The sequence below is a fragment of the Pan troglodytes genome, chromosome 2, assembly GCF_028858775.2.
Source record: "Pan troglodytes isolate AG18354 chromosome 2, NHGRI_mPanTro3-v2.0_pri, whole genome shotgun sequence".
Classification (NCBI taxonomy): Eukaryota; Metazoa; Chordata; class Mammalia; order Primates; family Hominidae; genus Pan; species Pan troglodytes.
In genome coordinates this window covers 188174660-188200548 of record NC_086015.1, presented here as the reverse complement: position 1 = coordinate 188200548, position 25889 = coordinate 188174660, and the positions used below count along the sequence as shown (strand labels likewise).

General features: G+C 37.6%; 1 protein-coding gene across 10 annotated transcripts in view; it reads right to left on the bottom strand.

Moving 5' to 3' along the window:
* VPS8 (VPS8 subunit of CORVET complex) overlaps positions 1 to 25889 on the bottom strand; it is a 238918-nt gene that overhangs the window by 38757 nt on the left and 174272 nt on the right. For all 10 annotated transcript variants that reach the window (XM_016942447.3, XM_016942443.3, XM_054681298.2 and 7 more), the window contains 3 exons: positions 18386 to 18466; positions 15951 to 16120; positions 12640 to 12805 (listed from right to left, as the gene is read on the bottom strand). In XM_016942447.3, coding sequence (XP_016797936.1) covers positions 12640 to 12805; positions 15951 to 16120; positions 18386 to 18466 — 417 coding nt within the window. The remainder of the gene's footprint in view (positions 1 to 12639; positions 12806 to 15950; positions 16121 to 18385; positions 18467 to 25889) is intronic.

Below are 25889 nucleotides of genomic sequence, written 5' to 3'. Positions count from 1 at the left end.
AAGGCAGAGGTGCTGCACAACAATTCCCATGGAATCATTATTGACTGGTCCCCTAAGGGGATGTTTAGCTTAAATTGCACATCTGTCTGTGTGCCATGGCCACAATGTGTTCAGCTGGTCTGAACAAAATGGTCAGATGGTAGAAATACTAAGAAGTACAGTAAGAGTTCCTATTATCTGGAACCATGGCGGTATAGTGGCACCTCAACCTCAAATGATATGGCCCGTTGTAGGAGCTAAAAATAAGGATTTGTGGAAACTACGAATAGCTCTTAATAAGATCAAAATTTAGGAAAGAATAAAAAAGCATCTAGAAGGACACTCTACAAACTTGTCTTTGGCTATTGCAAAATTAAAGAACAAATATTTAAAGTATCCCAGGCACACCTGACCTTAATGCCAGGAACTGGAGTGCTTGAAGGAGCTGCAGACAAATTAGCAGCTAGTAACCCATTAAAATGGATAAAAACACTTGGAAGGTCTGTGATTTCAATGATGATTGTGCTTTTAATCTGTGTTGTCTTTGTATAGTCTGCAGATGTGGATCCTGACTCTTAAGAGAAGTAGCTCACCATGCAAAGCTGCCTTTGCTTTTATCACTTTGCAAAACAAAGAAGGAGGACATGTTGGGAAGAGGCCCCCCAAATCTGGCCATAAACTGGCCCCCAAACTGGCCATAAACAAAATCTCTGCAGCACTGTGACAAGCTCATGATGGCCATGACGCCCACACTGGAAGGTTGTGGATTTACCAGAATGAGGGCAAGGAACATCTGGCCCACCCAGGGTGGAAAACCGCTTAAGGTGTTCTTAAACCCCAAACAATAGCATGAGTGATCTGTGCCTTACGGACATGTTCCTGCTGCAAGTAACGAGCCAGACCCATCCCTTTATTTCGGCCCATCCCTTTATTTCCTGTAGGAAATGCTTTTAGTTATTTCCCATAGGAAATGCTTTTAGCTAATCTATAATCTATAGAAACAATACTTATCATTGGCTTGCTGTCAATAAATATGTGGGTAAATCTCTGTTTGAGGATCTCAGCTCTGAAGGCTGTGAGACCCTTGATTTCCAACTCCACACGCTATATTTATGTGTGTGTGTCTAATTCCTCTAGTGCTGCTGGGTTAGGGTCTCCATGACTTAGCTGGCCTTGGCAAGGAATGTCATATACAATATGTGCACCATATTAACTTACTTTTTAGCATTTTAAATGCCAGCTTATTGTCTTCTGGCCTTTTTTTTTTTTTAAATGAGAAATCAGCCATCATTCTTATTGTTGTCTTTGGCTCCTTTTAAGATTTCTTCTTCATCTTTGGTTTCAACAGTTTGACTACAATTATTATGTGTTTGGGTACGGTTTTCTTTATATTTATTCTGCTAGAGGTTTGCTGAGTTTTTGACTCTATGGATTGATGTTTGTTATGAAATTTGGGAAAATTTCAGATATTATTAGGTCCAATGTCCCCAGCTCCCATTCTCTTGCTCCTTATGTTCCAGAAATCCAATTATATATATATTCTATATATGTTGTATATTATATTTATGTTTATCATATATAAAAATTATAGATATGTGTACATTATATCTATATATAAATTATATATAATTATATAAATATATAATATATAAATTATAGATATATGTACATTACATATCTATAATTTATAAATATCTAATTTATACATTAATATATATCTATAAAATATAGATATAGCTATACCTTGTATATATGATAGACTTCTAGATATTGTTTCACAGGTCACCAAGAGTTTTTATACTTTCTTCAATTATTTTTGCCTCTGTGCTTCAGTTACAATTATCATTTCTATTGAACTATATTCAAATTTACTAATTTTTTTCTCAGTGTTAAAAATGCTGTTGACATCTAATAAAATTTTCACTTTAGGTATGTTTTTTAGCTCTGCAATTTACATTTGGTTTTACTTCAGAGTTTCTATTTCTGTGCTGACGTTTCCCCATGTGTTCAATCATTCTGTTAATCTTTTCCACAAAATACTTTAACATATTTGTAATTTCTATTTTAAAGTCCTTAACTGCCAATTCCAGCATCTGGGTCATTCATAGGTCTGCTTCTACTGATGCTTTTTCTCTTGATTATAGTTTACACTTTCCTTCTTCCTCCTACTGATCCTATGATAGTTTGGGCTCTGGCTTTGTTAGGATTTACTGTGCTTTTGCCCTTAGTCCTGGGAAATCCCTTAGTCCTCAACCATAGCCCTTCTGCAGTTTCAACACAAAATTTGAGGTATTTATCAATCCCTGTAACATAGCAACATTTACATTCAAAACTCAGCACCAGGCAGCTGCTGAAATCTCTGCTTAGTTCTTTAGTACCTGATGCTGCTTTCTGGAAGCACTGTCTGTTTGTACACAATTTGGAAAACTGCAAAGAGAACTTGGGGCTCCCTCTTCTGTGGCATGCTTCTTTCTGAGATTTTCTCCCTCAATTTAGAGCTGCTTTGGTAGTCTTGTACTTTGACCTCTGTTTCTTCATCCCAGTAAGAATGATACTTGGTATTCAATCTATTTTCTCCAATACTCCATGGCAAGCCAAGAGGCGCCCTAGAAAAACTGGTTAAATGTAGAGCTCGTCTAGTTTGCTTCCCTTCTTTCAAGGTTTGCATTCCCTATAGTTTCTGCCTGCTTCCAGTTGCTCTCTAAACGATGTTTTTTCATATTTTGCCTAGGGCTTATAATTATTAGCAGAAAGGTCATCTACTATAGGCTGCTCTGCTGTTACTGGAATTAGAACTCTATTATGTCTCTTTAAAGTTTTTTTTTTTGTACTCTGTGTCCCTACTTTTTTCAGGATTCCAATTTGATGCATATTTGGCCACCTGAAGTTGTTCCATAGTTCACCAATGATCCATTCATTTCTTTTTCTTTTTTCTTTTTTGAGATAGGGTCTCGCTTTGGTGCCCAGGCTGGAGTCCCATGGCACAATCACAGCTCACTGCAGCCTTGACCTTCTGGGCTCAAGTGATCTTCTTGCCTCAGCTCCTCAGCTGGGACCACAGGCATGTACCACCCGCTCAGCTAATTTTTTAAAAATTTCAGTAGAGACAGGGTCTCATCATGTTGTCCCGACTGGTCTAAAACTTCTGGGCTCAAGTGATCCTCCTGCCTTGGCCTCCCAAAGTGCTGGGATTACAGGCATGAGCCACTGTACCAAGCCCTGTTTCTGTTTAGTCTTCTTTCTGTGTTTGATTTGGGATAGTTTCTATTGCTATATTGTTAAGTTCACTAATCATTTCTTCTCCAATGCCCATCCTGCTATTAATTTTATCTAGTATATTCTTCATCTCAGACATTGTAGTTTTAATCTCTAGATGTTCCACTGGTTCTTTGTAACTTCCATATTTCCATTTGACATATTCAATTGTTCTTCTAGCTTCTTGAACATATGGAATACAATTATAACTTTAAATGTCCTTATCTACTAATTTTATTATCTGGGTCATTTCTGTGTTAGTTTCAATGGGTTGTTTTCTTTTCCTCATTATCATGGCTTGTATTTTCCTGCTTCTTTGCATGCCTAGTAATTTTTGATCAAATACTAGACACTGTGGATTCTATCTTGTTGGGTATTGGATATTTTTATAATTCTTTAATACATTGCTAAGCTCTGTTCTGTGATGTGGTTAAAATACTTGCAAATAGTTTTATCTTTTTAGGTTTTTGCTTTTAAGCTTTGTTAGGTGAGATCAAAGTGGCAGTTAGTTTAAAGTTAATTTTTTTCCCCACTACTGAGGCTAAGAACTTACTTAGTACTCTCAATGCTACCTTGTGATTTATGAAGATTTCCAGGCTGGCTGGTGGGAGCAAGCATTATTTCTGGCTCTTTGTGAGTCTGGGACATTGTTCAATCTAATCCTTTTGGGTGGCACCTTTTTTTTTTTTTTTTTTTTTTGACCTGAACTAGTTTCCTCACACAGTGGGTAAATAAGTGGGTAAGTACTCAACTGAATACTCAAAAGTTACCTTCTGCAGATCTATGGAGCCCTCTGTATGGCTCTCACCTAATACTCCACCCTGCAAACTCTAGCCACCTTGTCTTTCCTGGACTCTGAGCCCTGTCCCCTTGACCCAGAGAGACTAAGCTCTGCCTTCGTTCTCCCTCTCTGAGTCATGGCGTGAAAACTTTCTCCAGGGAGTAATTTGGTAGAAATCTTAGGGTTTACATCATTTGTTTCTTATCTTTCAGGGGTCACTATTTTTTACTGCCTGGTGTCCAATGTCTTATGAACCATTATTTTATATATTTTGCCCCTTCCCTACCCCCCACAAAAAACTCCAAATGCATCTTGTCCTGAAGTGAAAGTCTTCATGTTACATTTATAAAATCCAAAAAATTCTGAATTCTGAAACATATCTGGCCAAAGTGACTTAGACAAGGGCTTGTGGACTTATACAAATATGCATTCCCACTAGTAGTGCATAAAAGTATCTGTCTCCTCACATCCTTATCAATGTAAATGCATATGTATTTTTAATGTGTCTCAGTTTAATTATGTATTTTTAAATATTTGCCAGCTTAATAAGTAAAAAAATGGTATTGTATAGTTGATTTAGCTTGCATTTCTTTGATCACTGGTAAAATTGCATTTTTTTCACATTTTATTGGACAACAGAATTTCTTATGTCCTTATCTCATATTTCCGTCAAAACCTTAGTTCTATAAAATACTAAAAACAATTTCTTGGTATTACTTTCATCCTTAGTTCTCTTTGTCTGTATGAAGATTTTTCTGCATCAAAGGGAAATGTACGAATTTACAGAACTTCAAAAGTCTGACTGTTATACAGCTCTGGAAAATAAGTGAGAACTGGGCTGGTAATACAGATCTGGCTATCTATTCATTTTCTACAGCTGCAATCACCATTCAATGTTTCCTAAGAATAAAAACCAAACTCTTGACCGAACAAGACATTTGTCTCCTAATCTAAAGTAGGTTTCCCTCATGTTACTCTCCCTTATTCTTTCCCTTTATGTCAATTAAGTACCTATCACAATTTGAAACTATATATTTGATATAATGCTTGTTTACCTGTTTACCAGGGTCTTTCAGGCTAACTAGGCCCTGTCTACCTACCTCTTCAACCTCATTCCTGGCCATTTTCCCTTTTAGGCACTACGGTTCCAGCTGCTGATCTTTTTTCAGTTCCTTGAACAAGTCATTTGTCTCCTCAGATCCTTTGTGCTTGCTGTTCTCTCTTGCCTGAAATTTCTTGCCTAAAATGTTTTTCACATGGCTGGTACCGCCTTAGCCTTCAGGTCTTGGCTTAAATATTACCTCTGCATATAAAGATTCCCTAACCACCTAAAGTACGTTTCCCTCATGTTATTCTCCCTTATAATATTCTATTCTCTCCCTTTATGCCAATTATGTACCTGTCACAATTTGAAGCTATATATTTGATATAATGCTTGTTTACCTAATTATTTATGTCTAGCTCCCTTACTAGATGGCAAGCTACATGATAGTGGGAACTATGGTCATTTTTTTGTTCACCAATGTATCGTCATACCAGGAATAGTGTTTGGCTCAATGCAGGCATACATTAAATACTGGCTGAAGTAATGAATCACTTAACATTAAATATTGGCTGAAGTAATGAATCACTTAGTACTACAGTATAATAACAAGATTATTGGAAAATGGGCAAAAGTCTCCTCAAAATGCTGCATTTATATTAGGATGATCAATCATCTCTATGTACTTCTGAGACATATTAATCTTCATTTAATTTATGTTTAATGTTGAATATACTCTTTTGAAAAATGGCACTACTGCTGAACACTGAAATCTCATTTTTTAGTATTTGGTTTAATTATAGTAATATATATTTAATTATAGTAATATAGTATTGATATGACCTATTTATATCAGAGAGCTAATATTCTTTTTAAATGGACAAATGAAAACAGGCATTAATATCACTGTTCCTATTTCATTAAATGGCATGTAAACTGAATCTCCAAGTGTAGTGGGAATTCAAAATAAATAAGCAATGTGCAATGGTTAATAGAAAATTATGGCTAGTGAACATAAATATCATTTACTGAATAATTACTTGGAAGTTGTTCATACTTCCTCCTGGCATTATTTGTACATTTACCCCAAAAGACAAAACGTTTTCCTAGAGAACACTAAACACCAAGAAATAAAACCAATTCCAAGTAGTGGGGAAAAACTCAGTTGATTTTGAACAATACCATATAAAACTCCCTGAGTGTCTAAGAATGCTCTTGGGTTTGAAGTTTTTAAAGGAATAACAACTTGAATATTCTGGTACATAACAATGTGCTAGCTTATTACCTACTCTCAAGAACTCCAAGCCCTGTTAACTGAAATCTAGCAAATCTTAGATATTTTTCTTTGAATTTATATCAAGTTACCTGTTGACTAACAAATATTATTTTTTAAACAATTAATAGCAAGCTAATTTCTTCTCATGCTAATCAATGCCAAAGACGATTGTTATTTGCTACCATGAATTTAATATAGGAATAATCAAAGGTGAAATTTAAATTATTTGATTGTATTAATGTAAGTGAGTAATGTTCTTGAGAAAATATACTAGAATGTTGAGTACTTCAGCTGAAATTAGTTTCTCCTGTGGGTAATATGTAGAGAAATCAGAAAGAGAATCAGATAGATTTACAAGGCCTATTCTATAGATCTGATTTTCAGTAAGCCTGTGGGAAGGAGGAAGCGGGGGAGATAAGGAAAGAAAGTAATTTGGGTCATTTCTCCTTTTTTTGAGGACTAAAAGTGCTTATTCCAGAGGAAAGCAGGCTTTCTGGGGAATAACCCCCATCACATCTACTGTAATCTTGTTGGCAGGTAACTATTATGTCTGAATTATTGGTTGTATATATTGACCAGTTATGAAAAAAGCAGCGAGACAGAAGTGGCAGGAAGAAAGACTTTATCTGCCACGACCATAGTTTTGAGGGTAACTATTGCATCCTGTAGAGTTGGAGCCAGAAACTGAAGAAGTAAAAGTTAATTATCTCAAGTCTTGGAAAAAGATGAAACAAAAAGCTATTTGACAGAAGGATTGCATTACAAAGGCAGTGAGGGGATTCCAATGCATTCACCATCTTCTAGGTGTAGACAGCAACAGGCGGAAGCTGCCTGGCTGTTTCAGCTTGATGTCTGAGTCACTGGGCCCTCTTGTGCTGCTCTCCATGCACTGTGTAGGAACTTAACCAGGGATGACGGATTTTTAAAGGAAATTAAGGGGGCAAAGTAAAACTTTCATATAACAAAATCTAATAGAAATGATCATAGTAGAATTAGTATTTTCATTTTAAATTTTATTATAACTGGAAATGTGAATGGTTCACACAATGGTGAGAAATCTTAATTAGGACTGCCAATATGGTATGGATGTATTTGAAAAATCAGCTTTACCAGGTTTCAATAAAGCCAGAATAAAAATAGAACAGGTTGGTGGTAGGATAATTCAGGGTGATGACGGTCTTACAAACTTGAGGTCAAATATTGGCCCTCACTCTCTGAGCTACAGATAGTTCCTACAGCTGTAAAATAAGGATTATATCACCCTCATAACTTGATGTAAAGACTAACTTAACATAAAAACATCTATCTAACACATGTATTTGATAAATTTCATATCCTCTTCCTTCTTATATTACCTAACCCACTAGATCTTTTTACAATATCTTATGCAAGAAAATCAAGGGACACAGACAGCTAGAGGAAAATTTAAGAAAAAACAAAATAGTTCTCATTCTGTCTTCCATACAATTACAGTAAAGTGTCTAGATTTGATCTTACTGAAGTTTCCTGTTAATGAAAATGTTGGGTCATCTCTCCTGTCCTGCAGAATGAGATAGCCTCAGAAACAAACTGCTGCTGATGTGTAGATCCCATTTTAAAATGGTTTCCCCTGAGAACTGCAACAAGACAAGGATGCCCACTTTCATTTATTCAACATAGTACTGGAAGTCCTGGCCACAGCAATCAGACAAGAGAAAGAAATAAAGGACACCCAATCGGTAAAAAGGAAGTCAAACCATCACTGTTCGCCAATGACATGATTGTGTACCTTAAAAACCCTAAAGACCCATCCAATAAGCTCCTAGATCTGATAAAGGAATTCAATAAAGATTTAGGATAAAAAATTAACATACCCAAATCAGCAGCACTGCTATACACCAACTATGACCAAGCTGAGAATCAAGAACTCAATCCCTTTTACAATAGCTGCAAGAATAAATAAATAAATAAATAAATAAATAAAATAAAATACTTAGGAATATACCCAACCAAGGAGTTGAAAGACCTCTACAAGGAAAACTACAAAACACTGCTGAAAGAAATCACAGATGACACAAACAAATGGAAATACATCCTTTGCTCATGGATGGGTAGAATCAATATTGTGAAAATGACCATACTGCCAAAAGCAATCTACAGATTCAACGCAATTCCCATCAAAATACCATCATCATTCTTCATGGAACTAGAAAAAAAATCCTAAAATTCATATGGAACCAAAAGAGAGCCCACATAGCCAAAGCAATACTAAGCAAAAAGAACAAATCTGGAGGCATCACATTACCCAACTTCAAGCTATACTACAAGGGTATGGTTACCAATACAACATGGTACTGGTATAAAAATAGGAATGTAGACCAATGGAACAGAGCAGAGAAACCAGGTATAAAGCCAAATACTTACAGCTAACTGATCTTTGACAAAGCATACAAAAACACAAAGTGGGGAAAGGACACCCTATTCAACAAATGGTGCTTGGGATAATTGGCAAGCCACATGTAGAAAAATAAAACTGGATCCTCAACTCTCACTGTATACAAAGTCAACTCAAGATGCATCAAAGACTTAAATCTAAGCCCTGAATCCATAAAAACCCTTCTAGACATTGGCTTAGGCAAAGACCTCATGATGAAGAACCCAAAAGCAAATGCAAAAATAAATAAATAAATAAATAAATAAATAAAAAAACACAAAAAACCAAATAAATAAATGGAACCTAATTAAACTAAAAAGGTTCTGCACAGCAAAAGAAATAATCAGGAAAGTAAACAGACAGCCCATAGAGTGGGAGAAAATATTCACAAACTATGGATCTAACAAAGGACTAACATCCAGAATCTACAAGGAACTCAAACAAATCAGCAAGAAAAAAACAACCCCATCAAAAAGTGGGCAAAGGACGCAAATAGACAATTCTCAAAAGAAGACATACAAACAGCCAAATGTATGAAAAAATGCTCAACATCACTAAACTATCAGAGAAATGCAAATTAAAACCGCAATAAGACACCACTTTACTCCTGCAAGAATGGCCCTAATTAAAAAATAAAAAAATATTAGATGTTGGCATGGATGTGGCGGAAAGGGAACACTTTTACACTGCTAGTGGGAATGTAAACTAGTACAACTATTATGGAAAACAGTACGGAGGTTCCTTAAAGAACTAAAAGTAGAACTACCATTGGATGCAGCAATTCCATTACTTGGTATCTACCCAAAGGAAAATAAGTCATTATATGAAAAAGACACTTGTACATGCATGTTTATAGCAGCACAATTTGCAACTGCAAGATGTGGAACCAACCTAAATGTCCACCAACCAAGGAGTGCATAAAGAAATGTGGTATACATACACCATGGAATACTACTCAGCCATAAAAAGAAACAAAATAACGGCATTTGCACAATCTGGATGGAGTTGGAGACCATTATTCTAAGTGAAGTAACTCAGGAATGGAAAACCAAGCATCTTATGTTCTCATTTATCAGTGGGAGCTTAACTATGGAATGCAAAAGCATAAGAATGAAATAATGGACTTTGGGGACTCAGGGAGGGGGGAAGGACTGGAGCAAAGTAAGGGATAAAAGAGTACACACTGGGCACAGGGTACACTGCTTGGGTGATGGGTGCACCAAAATCCCTGAAATCACCACTAAATAACTTTTCCAAGTAATCAAAAACCACCTGTTCCTCAAAAACTATGGAAATAAAAAATTTAAAAATAAAATTAAATGGTTTCCGAATCTTTCTTGATGCTCGAGAAGGTAGGAAGAAATTCAGTGAACAGATTACCTTTCTTCACTGCAGGAGGTGTGGGGAACATAGGAAGAGGGCAACCAATGTAGTGTAAACGGCTTTCAAAATTTTACACCAATTCATGAAAAATTTCTCAAGAAAACTTGGAATAAAAAGGAATTCCCTAAACATGATATAAAGGTTACAGACTAAAAGCCTACAGTTAACATTACACTTACCAATGAAAAAATATAATGCCATAAGTATTGGCACACATAAGTACTTAAGTTGGTCCTTGCTTGCCTAATGAACCTCACCTCATATCACTCTCTTTCTGACCCTCTTAATTTCATTCTACTTACCTTCTAGTTCTGGGTTTGTTGCACTTAAACTCGTCTAGCTTACTCCTTTTCTTTTCCCTTCAAGGGAAGCTAACAGGGCACTTCTAGCAGGCCTTCCATGATCCCTCATGTCTATTTTATATCTACTCATTATCTGTACTTACAGCATAGTTCATCTGTAAGTACTTGTGGTATAATAAAAATACATATATTTGGCCTTTGTCTTAGGTTCCTGGCACACAGCTCCTAAAACCCTTGGAATCTCCTGAGTGATGAGAGTGTCTTTTGCATGAGAATAAGATGACTGCTGGCTGGAGACCCCTGGATAGCTTCAGCATGAGGGCTAGGTGCCAGAAAGACCAAGCCATGGTTAGAGGTTTGGAACTTTCAGCCCCATCTCCCAACCTGTGCAGAGGGGAGAGGGGCTGGAGATTGAGCTCAATCATAAATGGCCAATAATTTAATCAGGCATGACTACATAATGAAACCTCCAAAAAAAACCTGTAAATGGTGGGGTTGAGGAGCTTATGGGTTGGTGTAGACATTGATGTGCTAGGAAGGTGGTAGGCCCAGAAAGGGCATGGAATCTCTACCACTCCTCATCCCCCTCCCCAACCTTGCCCTATGCACCTCTTCCATTTGGCTCTTCCTCAGTCGCATCCTTTATAATAAATTGGTAAATGTAAATAAAGTGTTTCCTGAGTTCTGTGAATCATCCTAGTGAATTATGGAACCTGAGAGGGGGTCATGGGGACCACTGAATTTGCAGCCAAGTCAGACAAAAGTAGGTAGCCTGAGTACTTTGTTTGTGACTGGCATCTAAAGTGAGGACTGTTCTTGTGGGACTGAACGCTTAAACCATGGAGTCTCTAACTCTAGCTAGTATCAGAATTGAACTGAATTGGAGTCAGAAAAAACTTGAGAGTACATTGTTAAAAATCCTTTTATAAGTTAGTTGACTGTAAACTCTGCAAGACAAGACCATGTTTGCCTTGTCTACCATTGTATCCCCAGGCACCTGGCACAGTGCCTATCACACTGTTCAATACAAACTTGGGGAAGGTATAATTGGAAAGGCTACCACTGGAGAGTAGAAGTTCTACATTGTTATCTGGAGAGAAGTTAGTCAGGAGGTTTTCCCAGGCTCTGCTTCTAATACAATGCTGATGGCTGTTGAAACAAAAAGAGAGGCCGGGTGCGGTGGCTCACGCCTGTAATCCCAGCACTTTGGGAGGCCGAGGTGGGCAGATCACGAGGTCAGGAGATCGAGACCATCCTGGCTAACACGACGAAACCTCATCTCTACTAAAAATACAAAAAATTAGCAGGGCATGGTGGCACGCACCTATAGTCCCAGCTATTCGGGAGGCTGAGGCAGAATGGTGTGAACCCAGGAGACGGAGCTTGCAGTGAGCTGAGATTGCACCACTGCACTCCAGCCTGGGCAACAGAGCGAGACTGCATCTCAAAAAAAAAAGAAACAAAAAGAGAAAAGTAACAAGCCCAACTTTTCACTATGTGATGTGAATGTGAAGGCCAACTATAGGATAGGGTAGCACAGAGGAAGGAACAGGAAGCCAAAAATATGATACTACCTCAAAGAGGAAGTATAGCCAAGTAGAGCACAATGATCAAGTCCCAGTCCCAGTAACTTCTCCACATTGAACCCCTCATGTTGTCAAGCTCTGCTCTCCTGAAAACTATCAAGCGGTAGAGTTCAAACTCTGCTCCACTGTCTGCTTTAAAAAAAGGCTGTAAAATACATAAAATTATCATCTAGTCCAGTAGTCAGACTCCAAAGGCAGTGAAAGAGCATATGTATATGCACCTTGTCCATCATCAGCCCTGCTTAAAAGTCATAATTCTGCACTCTTATCATATAGGTACTCATTGGTACCTGCAAGTACTCAGCTCTACTTGCTAAGCTGTTACTCTATCAAAAGGTCTTAAAAGCAGGCTCATGTGTGTACACCTCATCTGTCCAACTAGATCTTAAGCCATTTAAAGGCAGAAAATGTCATCTGTTGCTCTCAAATTCATGTTTTTCCATACTGAGTAGAGAGGAGAGGCTCTTCGAACACTAAATAGGACTGAAAAGAACATTTCATGTACCCAGTACCCACCAGGTAAATTTGTTGAGACCTATGGGAACCGAAGGAAATGAGACCAGGCCCAAATGACACTGGTAAGAAAAGACCATTTCCATTTTGCCACGAAAACAAGTCTTACCTGTGATGGGGTTATCCTTCCCTTTTTAATTTCAGATGAATTTTCACTGAGTTTTCCTACTTTGTTACTTGAACTGCATTTGTAGCATGTCCATCTTGTTTGGCCCTCAAATTCCACAGTGCATTCTTTGTTTTGTAGGCAGAATGAGTGATACAAATGGCCACAGCTACAAAACGAAGGCAACCAATTTGTACTTTTTATTATCACAAAATCCATAAATATAAGCTTGTAAGTGTACTTAGAAGCAATAAAAATCTCTAACAAGTAGAAATGCACTGATGGCTGTACAGGGTAAGAAACAAGAAAGGGAATGTACTTGCTGCTGTCCTCTCTTTTTAAAAATCCACATTCATATATTTGTATACTTATGTTGTGAGTACGAACAAATCACAGTTCTCTGACTAAAAACTACCTAGAGGATGAGTTGAACTTCTGTTCATTTCTCAAACTATGACATCCGGATAGTATTTTTAGATAATCTGAAAAAAAGGCAACTGGGGGCTGGGCGTGGTGGCTCACGCCTGTAATCCCAGCACTTTGGGAGGCCGAGGTGGGCAGATCAGCTGAGGTTAGGAGTTTGACATCAGCCTGGCCAACATGGTGAAACCCCGTCTCTACTAAAAATACAAAAAATTAGCTGGATGTGGTGGCGGGTACCTGTAATCCCAGCTACTTGGTAGGCTGAGGCAGAAGAATTGCTTCAACCCGGGAGGGGGAGGTTGCAGTGAGCCAAGATCGTGCCACTGCACTCCAGCCTGGGCAACAAGAGCAAAACTCTGTCTCAAAAAAAAAACCAAAAACCAAAAAATTAGCCAGGTGTGGTGGCACACACCTGTAGTCCCAGATACTCGGGAGACTGAGGCATGAGAGTTGTTTGAACCCGGGAGGCAGAGGTTACAGTGAGCTGAGATTGCGCCACTGCACTCCAGCCTAGGAGACAGAATGAGACTCCATCTCAAAAAGAAAAAAAAAAGCAACTGGAAAAAATCATAATTATTTAAGTAGCTTGATAACAACATGAGTGGTCTGCTCACCAAATTCAAGGCAAGGGTTGTGATTTGATTAAACATTTATAAAAATGTCATTGCTGTAGTAAATCCTTACGCTATTCTTATAAAGAAATTCCCTATTGATTACACTAAATTACCAAATCAGCCTCCCAGAAGTTGAGTACTGAGAATAATTCTCAGCCATCTACACAGATTTATCTTCATTTCTCTAACCTAAAATGTCAGACATTCCAGAAATCAATCCTTTTCTTTTCTATAGTCTTTATACTCTTTTTCTTTTTTCTTCCCTTCTCTCTCTCTCTCTCTCTTGATATATATATATATATATTTCTTCTTCTATACTCTGTTGTTGTAGCTACCTTTGCTCCTTTAGAGATTACTTCCAGGTTCCATAGCTTTAAAATACCACTACCTTCCAAATATATCCAGAATCCTGCCACTTCTTATTTCATGACTATTACCTAGACCATCTCTCACATGGGCTACTACAACAGCCTAAGTGGTCCGTCTGCTTTCCCCCTTGATCTCTCTAGTCCTTTCTTAACACAGCAGTCAGAGTAATCCTTAAGACATAGGTCAGATCATGTCACCGCCCCAGTCCTCAAAACCATCCAGTGGCTTCGCATCTCAGAGTAAAAGTCTCACTTTCATTATAAAAATGAGTTAGACTTGGGCCAGCTCCTACATGATTTGGCCTGTGCTCCTCTGAAGTCTCTTTCACTGTCCCCTTCCTTGGCTGCTCAGGGGCCACTAGCCTCCTCACTCACTACTCCTCAAGAATGCCAAGGCTCTCCCGCCTCATGGTCTCTGCACTCAGCTCCTCTGCCTGGTGTACTCTCTTCTGACATTGCATGGCCACTTCCTTTAGATCCCCTCAAACGTCACTTAAACAAGAAGGTTCCTGGACTACTCTATAAATTAGTAGCTCCCAACATTCCTTTTCCTCTATAGCATAGCTTGTTTTTTATTCATGTAACTATTATTTTTCTATTAATTAATTTTTAAGTTGTCTGTTCATAAGTCACCTTAACAGTGAGCCTTTCCCTGACCAACCTATATAAAATATCTGCACCCCCCACCAAACACTCTGTATCTCCTTTAACATTTTTTCCCCCATGGTAGTTATCAGTATCCGGCATTTCACTTGTTGGCTTATGGTCTATCCCTGCCACTACAATGTAAACTCCATGAGGGAAAATCCTTTGTTTTGTTCATCCTGTAATCTATCCCCTTGAATAGCAGCTTGCATACAGCAGGTGCTCAATAAATATTTCTTGCCTGAATGGGCTCTTTGTGTGAAGAGAACTACTTCCCCTTCCAACCGTCAAGTCTACCAATCTTCCTGCAGAGGTAACACTCAGATAGTGCTTACTCATGCCAGGCACTGTTACAAGTGCCTTATATAAATCATCTCATTCAATCCTCACAAAACCCTATTATCCTATTTACAGATGAGGAAACTAAGATATAAAGAGGTTAAACAACTTGTCCAAGGTCTCACAGCTGGCATGTAGCAAAGTCAAGATTTGAACTCAGGAAGTTTGGCTCCACGGCCATATCATGTTACCTCTATCCATACATTCTAGATGAGCTGTCTTTGCTCCTGAGACCAACACCTTCACTCTGCACTAGGGTTCCTCTCTCTTTGCAACGTAGCTTAAATATCATATGCTGACAACTTCTAAATTAAAATTTTCCAGTCTCAACACATCTCCAGATTTCTGACTTGAATAACTGTCTAGCTGGCATCCCTACTTGATGTCTAACAGTACATTTCAAACCTAACACGTGCAAGACAAAACTCTTGATTTCCCCAGTTCCTTGTACCTGTTCTTCCTCATCTTAGACAACGGTACCATGTTTACCCAATTGCTCAGACCAAAGATTCATTTTTCTCTTATACTCCACATCTAATACACCAGCAAGTTATCCCTACCTTTAAAGGATACTCAGAATCCAAACACCTCTCAGCACCTTTGCTCCTCCCTCTCTCGTTCTGCTCAAAGGTCATGTCCTCAGATATGCTTTCCCTCATTCAACAGCACTTGTCCTGAACTCGTCATCCTTCTATCTATTTGTCCTGTGTTTTATTTTTCTCCATAGCTCTTATTCCTCTGTATTTATGTCTTTCCTGGGCACCCTAACCTCCACCCCAATGCAGAATGTAAGGTCTGTGAGGGCAGGAACTTGCCTATCATGTTCATTGCTAGAATGACTACCCGTGTATCCATGTGGATTCTTGCCTGGTAATGCCACAGATGTACATGTACCATACATGTAACATTTCCTTCCCTTTCTTACCTAAAGACAATAATTTCATCAGCCATTTCTTGGCGTCTCTTGTACTGCTGCAAACATATAGAGCAGTAATCTTGTTTGGGATTCAGTCCTCTGGTGACCGAAGCTCTCAGGTTACACAATGACCAATGGAGATCTTGGTTTAGAAGGCTAGTTGTTGTTTCCAGCAGGGTCTATGAAACACCAAAACAAAAAACAAACAAACAAAAGGTTATAAGATGACAGAGATAGAGGAGATGAAAGGTGAATAGCACTTGTTTAGTTTTCAACTACCAACAACTAAAATTGAAACACACTATAAAGGGATAACATTGTTGAAACAAAAAAACATCAAAACCTCCCAAATTCAAGCAGTTAACCTCAATGTGCAGAGTAATGGTGAGTGTATACATTACAAAGATTCTCAAATCTGTCATTAGTTTCTACTGAGAAATGTGAGCTCTGCCATTCTGCAGCTTAATTCAGTATTGATGGCTTTCACATGACTAGATAAGCCCAAAAGTATTTATTACATTTATATAATAACTACTCTCTGAATGGCTCAGAGTGTTGTAATAAAGAATACAGCTAAGTCTGAATCCCAGATTTTTTATTGAAACTGCATTCGTGGTAATGTTTCAAATATCTTTTCACTAGTAAAGCTAATGGCCATTACTCTATTTTCATCTTCCTTGGGCAGAGAGATCACATTTTCCTGATCAGCACTTAGAAGTCATTTGTATCTACTCAAGACCATGACATCTATCATTAAGTCACATAAAGACATTTTAACAGCTATCACATTAAGTCATTTTAAGGCTCTATGTATTTATATAGTATTGTTTTTGTACTGTATCTCATTCTTAACATTCATATATATCATCTGGCTATGTATTTGGGTTCTTTTCTCTCAGTCACGAAGGGGAAGATAGAGCTAGGTACTGCCTGCCCTCCTTGCTATACAGCTTAACTCTTTAACTTTGCCTGTAATGCAATACTTTTGGTTCTAATGGTCTATTCTAATTCTTTCCAATCAGTATTATCTTTTTCTCCTCTTCCATAGTTCCAAAATTGGCAAACATTTTCTGCCTTGCACACAACTATACCTCTGCTAACCTGGAATCTGTGACTGCAGGGGTTATCAAGCTTCACTGGGCTACGCTTAGCCAAACTGCAATTCTTACAACATTCTAAGAAAAGCTATCACCCAGATTTTCCTTTTCTTCTCTCGGATTCTTAAAAAAAAAGCAGACATTGTCTCCAACAGACCTAAATGGTACTTTTCCTAGGTGCCTTCATGGGTCACTCTGCAGTACGCTAAGAAAAAAGCCCGTACACCAAGCTGGCTCTTAATGAGACTTACAGCTAAAGACAATTTTGAGTTAAGGGAAGACTAATGACCATTTATGGTGATATGGTTTGGCTGTGTCCCCACCCAAATCTCATCTTGAATTACCACGTGTGGTGGGAGGGACCCAGTGGGAGGTAACTGAATCATGGGGGCAGGTCTTTCCTGTGTTGTTCTCGTGATAGTGAATAAGTTTCACAAGAGCAGATGGTATTATAAGGGGGAGTTTCCCTGCACAAGCTCTCTTCTCTTATCTGCTGCCATGTGAGACATGCCTTTCACCTTCCGCCATGATTGTGAGGCCTCCCCAGCCACATGGAACTGTAAGTCCAATAAACCTCTTTCTTTTGTAAACTGCCCAGTCTTGGGTATGTCTTTATCAGCAGCATGAAAACAGACTAATACAATGGTTAGTGACAACTATCTGTTTCAGAATGTTTAAAATAATACTCATTTAATTTTATTTTACAATTTTCTATATTCATGTTGATCCTTCCTTTTCATGTGGTATAGCTTTGTATTAAATTATTTTTCCAGAAAGTTTCTCACACTTTCATTTTGAAAAAAGATATTTGTTTCATTGCCAATGAATTAAAATAAACTAAATTTGAATTAGATGCATTTCTACATTCTGAAATGTGTGTGTGTGTACACAAATTAAGGTCAAGAGAATTTTTTTTTTTTTCAGAGATAGGGTCTTGCTCTGTCACCTGGAGAGTGCAGTGGCACAATCATAGCTCACTGCAGCCTCCAACTCCTGGGCTCAATTGATTGTCCTGAGGAGTTACAATTATAGGCACATGCCACCATGCCCAGCTAATTTTTTTTTATTTTTTGTAGAGACAGAGTCTTGCTATGTTGCCTGGACTGGTCTCGAACTCCTGGCCTCTGGCAATCCTCCTGTCTCAGTCTTCCAAAGTGCTGGCGTTACAGGTATGAGTTACCATGCCTGGCGAGAGAAAAACTAAAAGAAATACACACACATACACCTCAGTCTACCTAACTGCCAGTAAATAGATGGTAATTTTTTTTTAAGTATAGTTACAAAAGAAAAAAAAATAGCATTTTTCTACCTTAGGACAGACTTAGATGTAACAAGTAGCTTACTTACTTGTTCATAGTTAAAGGTATCTAACATTCCCAAGATAAGTCCCTGGATTTCTCCAAGTTTTCCTTTTCCATAAACTGGATCCTAATCGGAAAAAATTATAATTCTGTTACAATTCTGTATTTTAAAATTACTTTAAAATGTAAGTTATCTGAAAAAGCCAAATGCTTTTAAGTATTTTTCTACAGTCACAAAATATTTATTCTTCCATGAACTTTCCACTGGAAATGTACCATAGTCTTCCTCTGACCATCTCAAATATTTTTGAAAAACAAAATTTAAATTATCCAAGCCCCTTTCTTAACAATCCTTACAAGTCTAATTAAACTTTACTTTTATTTTGTTTCTGCAAGAAGCTTCCTCTCCTTCATATAAAACAGCAACTCTCCCTCTTTGAGCTCATATATATGTTACATTAAAATCCGTGTACTCAGGAATACCCAGAATCTGTCCAACAACTCCTCCTGTGATCCCATTTAGCCACCTCCTGCCCCTAACCAACTCAACTGCATCAGTTTTGGAGACAAACAAACCCAAAAAAACAAAAAACAAAACAAAAAACAAAAAACCACACCAAAAACTGAAATCCAACCAGAGATAAACACTGTTGATATTTTGATGTATATTTCTCTAGTCTTGTTTCTGGGAGAGGTGAGAAGAGGAAGAGAAAGAGGGATATATTTTTTAGTGTATAAAATTTGAGTATTTTACAAAATATTTTTATATTTTTTTAATTCAATGGTATATTGTGAGCACTTTTCCATACCAGCAAATATTTCTTTTTTTTTCTCTACTCTTGTGACACATTACAAGTATTTCTTAATAGGTACAGAATATAAATCATGTGAAAACATCATGTTTTATTCATTTTCTGCTTTGAACACTTCACTTTTCCCCTTTCCCAAACTCCAGCCACTATTATCAAATGCTAGTGGCTGCAAATCTCAATTGGAATCTCTGATTCTTTCTTTAGAGATTTCTAGACAGAAAACTATAGACTCAAAGGGCATTTTCATGGCTATCAATATATATTGCCAAATTGCTCTATTTTAGGATTTTTATCCCCATCAGCATATGTATGTGCTCACTTCACTGACCTTTGGCTAGACTAATAATTATAATTTTAAAACTGTGAATAAATGAGTCAAGTCTATTACTTTTCTCTAATATCAAGTTATATATGACATAAATGACTCTTTTCCATGCCAAATAGGAGAATCCAACTACACAGTTATGATAAAAGTAGCTGCTACTTTAAGTGAGTAGCATATGCCAAGTACAGTACTAAGGAGTTTATGTTTAACATATTACTAAATTCCTTCAACAGGTTTTATGAGTAAAGAAACTGAGGCTTAGAGAGGTTACAAAAACTTCTCTAAGTCACAAAACTATCAAGCAGATAAGATGGGATTTGAATCTAGGTACTTCAGAAATCACGCTTTTAATAAACACACTATACTGGTCTCCCAAGTTTGGATACAAAAACTAATAAATTAAGTAATAAATTACTTTTTGCTTGAAAATATGGGTTTCTAACATAGGTAAGTAAATGATAAACTAATGATTGCTGGAAAACACGAGAAACATGTCTGGCTATTTCTTAGGGAGTAAGGGTTATTAAACTCTTGGTACTGTTAAGAGTTACTGTGAGTTCAGAAGGAAAAAAGGCTATGGAAGCAGGAAAAACCTGTATAAGAATTGTCTCAGGATTTGCTTTTCTCTTCTGGGTTCTAGTGATGGCTCTTGCAGAATAGGCTGTGCAGTTTCTAACTAAGATTGGTTTTCAGTGCTTTGAGTCTGTCTAGAGCAGCATGAGACTGTCTGCCAGAGGTTTCTCTGGACTCTTCAACTGCTAGGGTTATGCTGAAGAAATCCAAGGCACAAAATAACTATGTATTTGTGTAGTAATTATCAAATTAACAAGTTTGGGCTTGAACACATCACTTAAGCTTAACAGGAAAAATTTCTACTTCACAGCTAGAGATCATATCACTAAGCTAAAGATATCTGTCAAATATGTGGAAATCATTTCCAAAAGGCAAGATACAGATATTTCAGACTAGTCCTTCAGAGAAAAACAACTCAAAGCCATATACCCACTGCACATTTTTTTCTTTTTATTTTCTTTGCATAAAAATAGACCCTTGTTAATGCTTAATTATACTTTTGGTCAAGTTCTTAATAAGTATACGTTTGTCAAATATCAACAGATGGTACAATATCTTATTAGAAAAATCTATTATAATATTTACTATAATATGTGGATCCAATAAGACAACAGAGCTCTGGCATGTGTTTTCGACAAGGGTGGTTTGGAGAACAAAGAGGTCTTAAAAGGTTAAATTCTGGGAAAAGGAAATCTCTATAGGTCATTTTTATATTTGTATCAGTACATCTCACTGTAATATACATAATTTAAAAGCAAAATCAAGAAAATGACCTCATGCTGGGACAACATATAAATTATAGAATGCAAAAGGGAGCTCAAAGCTTCTAGCACAGCATGCTCCAACCCACTAGCTCTTCAAATTATTTTCCAAAGATGTCAGCTAGATTCTTCAGCAATGAATAAATGCTGAGGTTTCTCTTCAGTTGTTTGTTTGCCAACTATGAAGGAAGAGCATACTTGGGTACCCAGGTAAATTTGGTTTTCAAGACACACACTAGAAAAGATGTGATGACCATGTTTTTTTCCTATTGCTTTCTGGTACCTATTGTATCATGCATGCGGGTGTTTAAAATAAAAATCTTTATTAATTGAGCACTGCTTTAAAATATGAATGATGCCCTGCACAGGAGAGTCTATAAATAATTTGTTTGCCTTTCCTCAGTGAGAAAGTAATAAACAGCTTCTCAGAAGCTAAAAGTTACTTCAGCCATAGAGCAAAGATAGAATGTATATAACGAAAATATGGTCCTTTAAAATGTTCTTTTATCACCTAATATTCATGGGAAAAAAAAAAAAAAACAGTGTAATTTGGGTCCCAGGCATCAGTCTGAATAAACACGTGACGATCAAGAAGATCTGTGAGACCCTCTTATCATGTGACCACTTCTTTTGGAAAAACTAATTTTTTCAGTTGTATCTGAGCAATTGTGCATCTAAGTAACTGCTGCTCCCTACTTTTTTCAGTGGGGATCTGATACAGTGAGGTGGGTATGAGAAACGCCTTGATTAGTGTTAGATACAGAAGAAAAGCCCTAAAACTTGAAGTTAGCAGACCTGGATTAATTCTAGAGGTTCCCATTTCAAAACTGAATAAACTAAGACAAATTATTTGATCTTTCTGAGTGGCACTTTTCTCATGAGATACATGAGGTACTGCTATATCCCCAGCTCAATTTGCACAGTTAGAGATCAGAGAAGATAATGAACACTAAAGTGATTTGTAAACTGGTGAGAACTATAGAAGGACATTAGGTGAGGGAGTCAACTAATATTTAATGGGCATATACTATGTTTCAGGCACTGCACTGGGTGTTGTAGGTAACATAGTGAACAAGGGAGACACGATCTCTGCTTTTACAAAACTCACAGCCTCGGGGTTAAGCTAATATGAAGGTAGGGCTCAAAAAGAGTTTATATTTACAGGTGTGATTAGGCCTGCAGTGAGGGTGGAAAGGCAAGGGAGAAAAAACTTAACTCCTAAAATATTCTAGGAGATAGAGTAGAGAGGATTTAACGTGGATTAAATACTGGAACTGCTGAGGAAAATAATGAGGAATTCTACCACACAGTTAAGGAAGAAACTATACAAACTGTCTACAATCTATTCCAGAAAACAGAAGCAGAGGGAAAACTTTTCTTTTTTCTTTTTTTTGTAGACAGTCTTGCTCTGTCGCCCAGGCTGGAGTGCAGTGGCGTGGTCTCGGCTCACTGCAAGCTCTGCCTCCCAGGTTCACACCATTCTCCTGCCTCAGCCTCCCGAGTAGCTGGGACTATAGGTGCCTGCCACCACGCCTGGCTACTTTTTTTGTATTTTTAGTAGAGACAGGTTTTCACCGTGTTAGCCAGGATGGTCTCGATCTCTTGACCTCGTGATCTGCCCGCCTCGGCCTCCCAAAGTGCTGGGATTATAGGCGTGAGCCACCACATCCCGGCCGAGGGAACACTTCTTAACTCATTCTCTGAGGCCAGCATCATCCTAATACCAAAACCAGACACAGATATTACAAGAAAGGAAACTATATGAACAGAGATGCAAAAATCCTCAACAAAATATTAGCAAATTGAATCCAGTAATGTATAAAAAGAATTATACATAACAACCAAGTGGGATTTATCCCAGGTATGCAAGGCTGGTTCAACATTTAAAAATCAATTAATGGGCTGGGTGTGGTGGTTCATGCCTGTAATCCCAGCACTTAGGGAGGCAGAGGCGGGAGGATGGCTTGAGCCCAGGGTGAGACCCGCTTGGGCAACACGGTGAGAACCCATTCTCCACAAAAAAGGAAAAAAAAAAAGACAAGAAAAATCAGTTACTGTAATCCACCACATCAACAGGCTAAATAAGAAAAATCATATGATCATATTAGCAGATGCAGAAAATGCACTTGATAAAATCCAACGCCCACTCATGATAGACAAACTGTGAGCAAACAAGGAAGGAAGGGACACTTCCTAAACTTGATAAACAGTATCTATAAGAACCTTGCAGCTAACATCATACTTAATGGTGAGAAACTGCCTTTCTTCTAAGACAGAAAATAAGGCAAAGATAACCCCTCTCACCACTCCTATTCAACACTGTACTGGAAGTTCTAGTTACAGCAATAAGACAAGAAAAGGAAACAAAAGATATACAGATTGGGAAGGAAGAAATAAAACTGTCTTTGTTTGCAGATGACATGATTGTCTAAAAAACCCTGAAACAATTAAGTGATTATAGCAAAGTTACAGGATACAAGGTTATTATACAAAGTCAATTGGTTTCCAATATGCCAGCAACCAACAGTTAGAATTTAAAATTAAAAAGATACTATTCACATTAGTACCTAAGAGAAATATTTAGATATGTCTAATAAAATATACACAGTTTGTATGAAGAAAACTGTAACACTCTAATGAGGGAAAGCAAAGAAGATCTAAATACATGGAGAAATATTTCATGTTCATGAACAGAAAGATTTGATATTGTTATAATGTTAGTTCTTCATTTGATCTATAAGTTCAATGTATTCCTAATCAAAATTCCAGCAAGTTACTTTGTAGATATCAACAAACCGTTTCTGAAGTTTAAAGCAGAGAGGCAAAAGACAAGGAATGGCCAACACAATAATGAAGAAGAGCAAAGTTGGATGATTGTCACTCCCTGACTTTAAGACCTATTATAAAACTAATCAAGACAGTGTTGGTATTGGTGAAGGAATAGAAAATAGATCATTGTAAAAGAACAGAAAACCCAGAAATAGACCCATATGAATATGGTAAACTAAGCAAAGGCAATTCAATGGAGAAAGGGACAGTCCTTTCAACAAGTAGTGTTGGAACTAGTTCCAACTGTGTATATTCACATGCAGAAAAATGAATCAACACTGACCATATATTTTCCCCCAAAATTAACACAAAATGGATCATAGCTCTAAATGTAAAATGCAAAATACAAAACTTTTAGGAAAAAACAAAGGAAAAAAATCTGGGTAACCTTGAGTTTGGTGATGAGTTTTTACATACAACATCAAAAGCATATTCCATGGAAGAAAAAGTCAATAAACTAGACTTCATTAAAAGCAAACACTTCTGCCGTGTGAAACACACTGTTAAGAGAATGAAAAGACCAGCCACAGAGTGGGAGAAAATATTTGCAAAAACACGCATGTGATGAAGAACCTTATCCAAAATATACAAAGAATCCTTAAAACCCAACAACAAGAAAACAAACACTTCAAAAAGCACGTAAAAGCTCAATATCACATGTTGTAAGAGAACTACAAATTAAAACAATGATGAGACTACTACACGTCTACTAGAATGTCTAAAATCCAAAACACTGACAATACCACATGCTGCTAAGTTATGGAGCAACAGGAACTTTCATTCAGTGCTGGCGGAAATGTAAAATGGTATAGACATTTTGGAGGAGAGTTTGGCAGTTTCTTACAAAAGTAAGCATAGTCTTATATAATCCAGCAATCACATTCCTAGGTATTTACCCAAATGAGTCTAAAACTTAAGTCCACACAAAAAGCCTGCATATGAATGTTCATAGCTGTTTTACTGAAAATTTTCAGAACTGGAAGGCAACCAAGATGTTCTTTGATAGGTATGTGGATAGACAAAACTGTGGAACATCCATACAATGGAATATACGAGATAAAAAGAAATGAACTATCAAGCCCCCAAAAGAAATGGAAGAACTTTAAGTGCATATTGCTAAGTGAAAAAAGCCAATATGAAAAGACTACGCACTCTATGATTCCAACTATATGACATTCTGGAAGAGGTAAAACTATAGGGACAGTTAAAAAAAAAATCAGTGTGGGCACGGTGACTCGCACCTGTAATCTCAGCACTTTGGGAGGCAGAGGTGGGCAGATCACTTGAGGCCAGGAGGTCAAGACCAGCCTGGTCAACATGGCAAGACCCCATCTCTATTAAAAATACAAAAATTAGCTGGGCACGGTGGTGTATGTCTGTAATCCCAGCCATTTGGGAGGCTGAGGCATGAGAATCTCTTGAACCTGGGAGGTGGAGGTTGCAGTGAGCAGAGATCACGCCAATGTACTCCAGCCTGGGTGGCAGAGTGAGACTCTGTCTCAAATAAAAGAAAAAAAATTAGTGGTTACCAGGGGATTAGCATAGGGAGGAGGATGAATAGGTGGAGCACAGGGGCCTTTTAGAGCAGTGTGATATGGTAATGGTGGATATAGGACATTATGCATTTGTCAAAACCCATACAACTGTACAACACAAAGGGTGATTCCTAAACTATGGACTTTAGTTAATAATTATAATGTATCAATATTAATTTACCAATTGTAACAAATATACCACACTAATACAAAAATGTTAACCGTAGGCAAAACTGAGTGTGGGAGGGAGAAGGGGTAAAAGGGAATTCTCTGTATTTTCTGTTTAATTTCTCTGTAAATCTAATACTGCTCTAGTAAATAATAATAGAAATACTAAACCTCAATGAAAGGCCTGGTTGTGTAACTGAGGCTTGCTGACTGATGCAGCTCCATGGAGAGTGACAGGACAGCTAGCCAGCCTTTTTCTTGAGGAAAACCTGAAGCATCCAATCTGTTCAGGGTTTATTCCTCTGAGATCATTCAGTGTCTCAAGAAAATGAACCTCTGTCTCCTTCGTGAGAAGTGAGTGCGTCTGATGGCTGCTGGAAGGGGGAAGAGGAGCACAGGGAATCCCATCAGCAGACTTTCCCCAAATCCTCATTTTCAGCCCTGTGTTTTACTCCCCTCCCCTTGTGTCTGAGTCATTCCTCTGCTAAAAATCTTGATGACAACTGATTTTAGAATAAAATCCAAACTCCTTATCATGAATTACAAA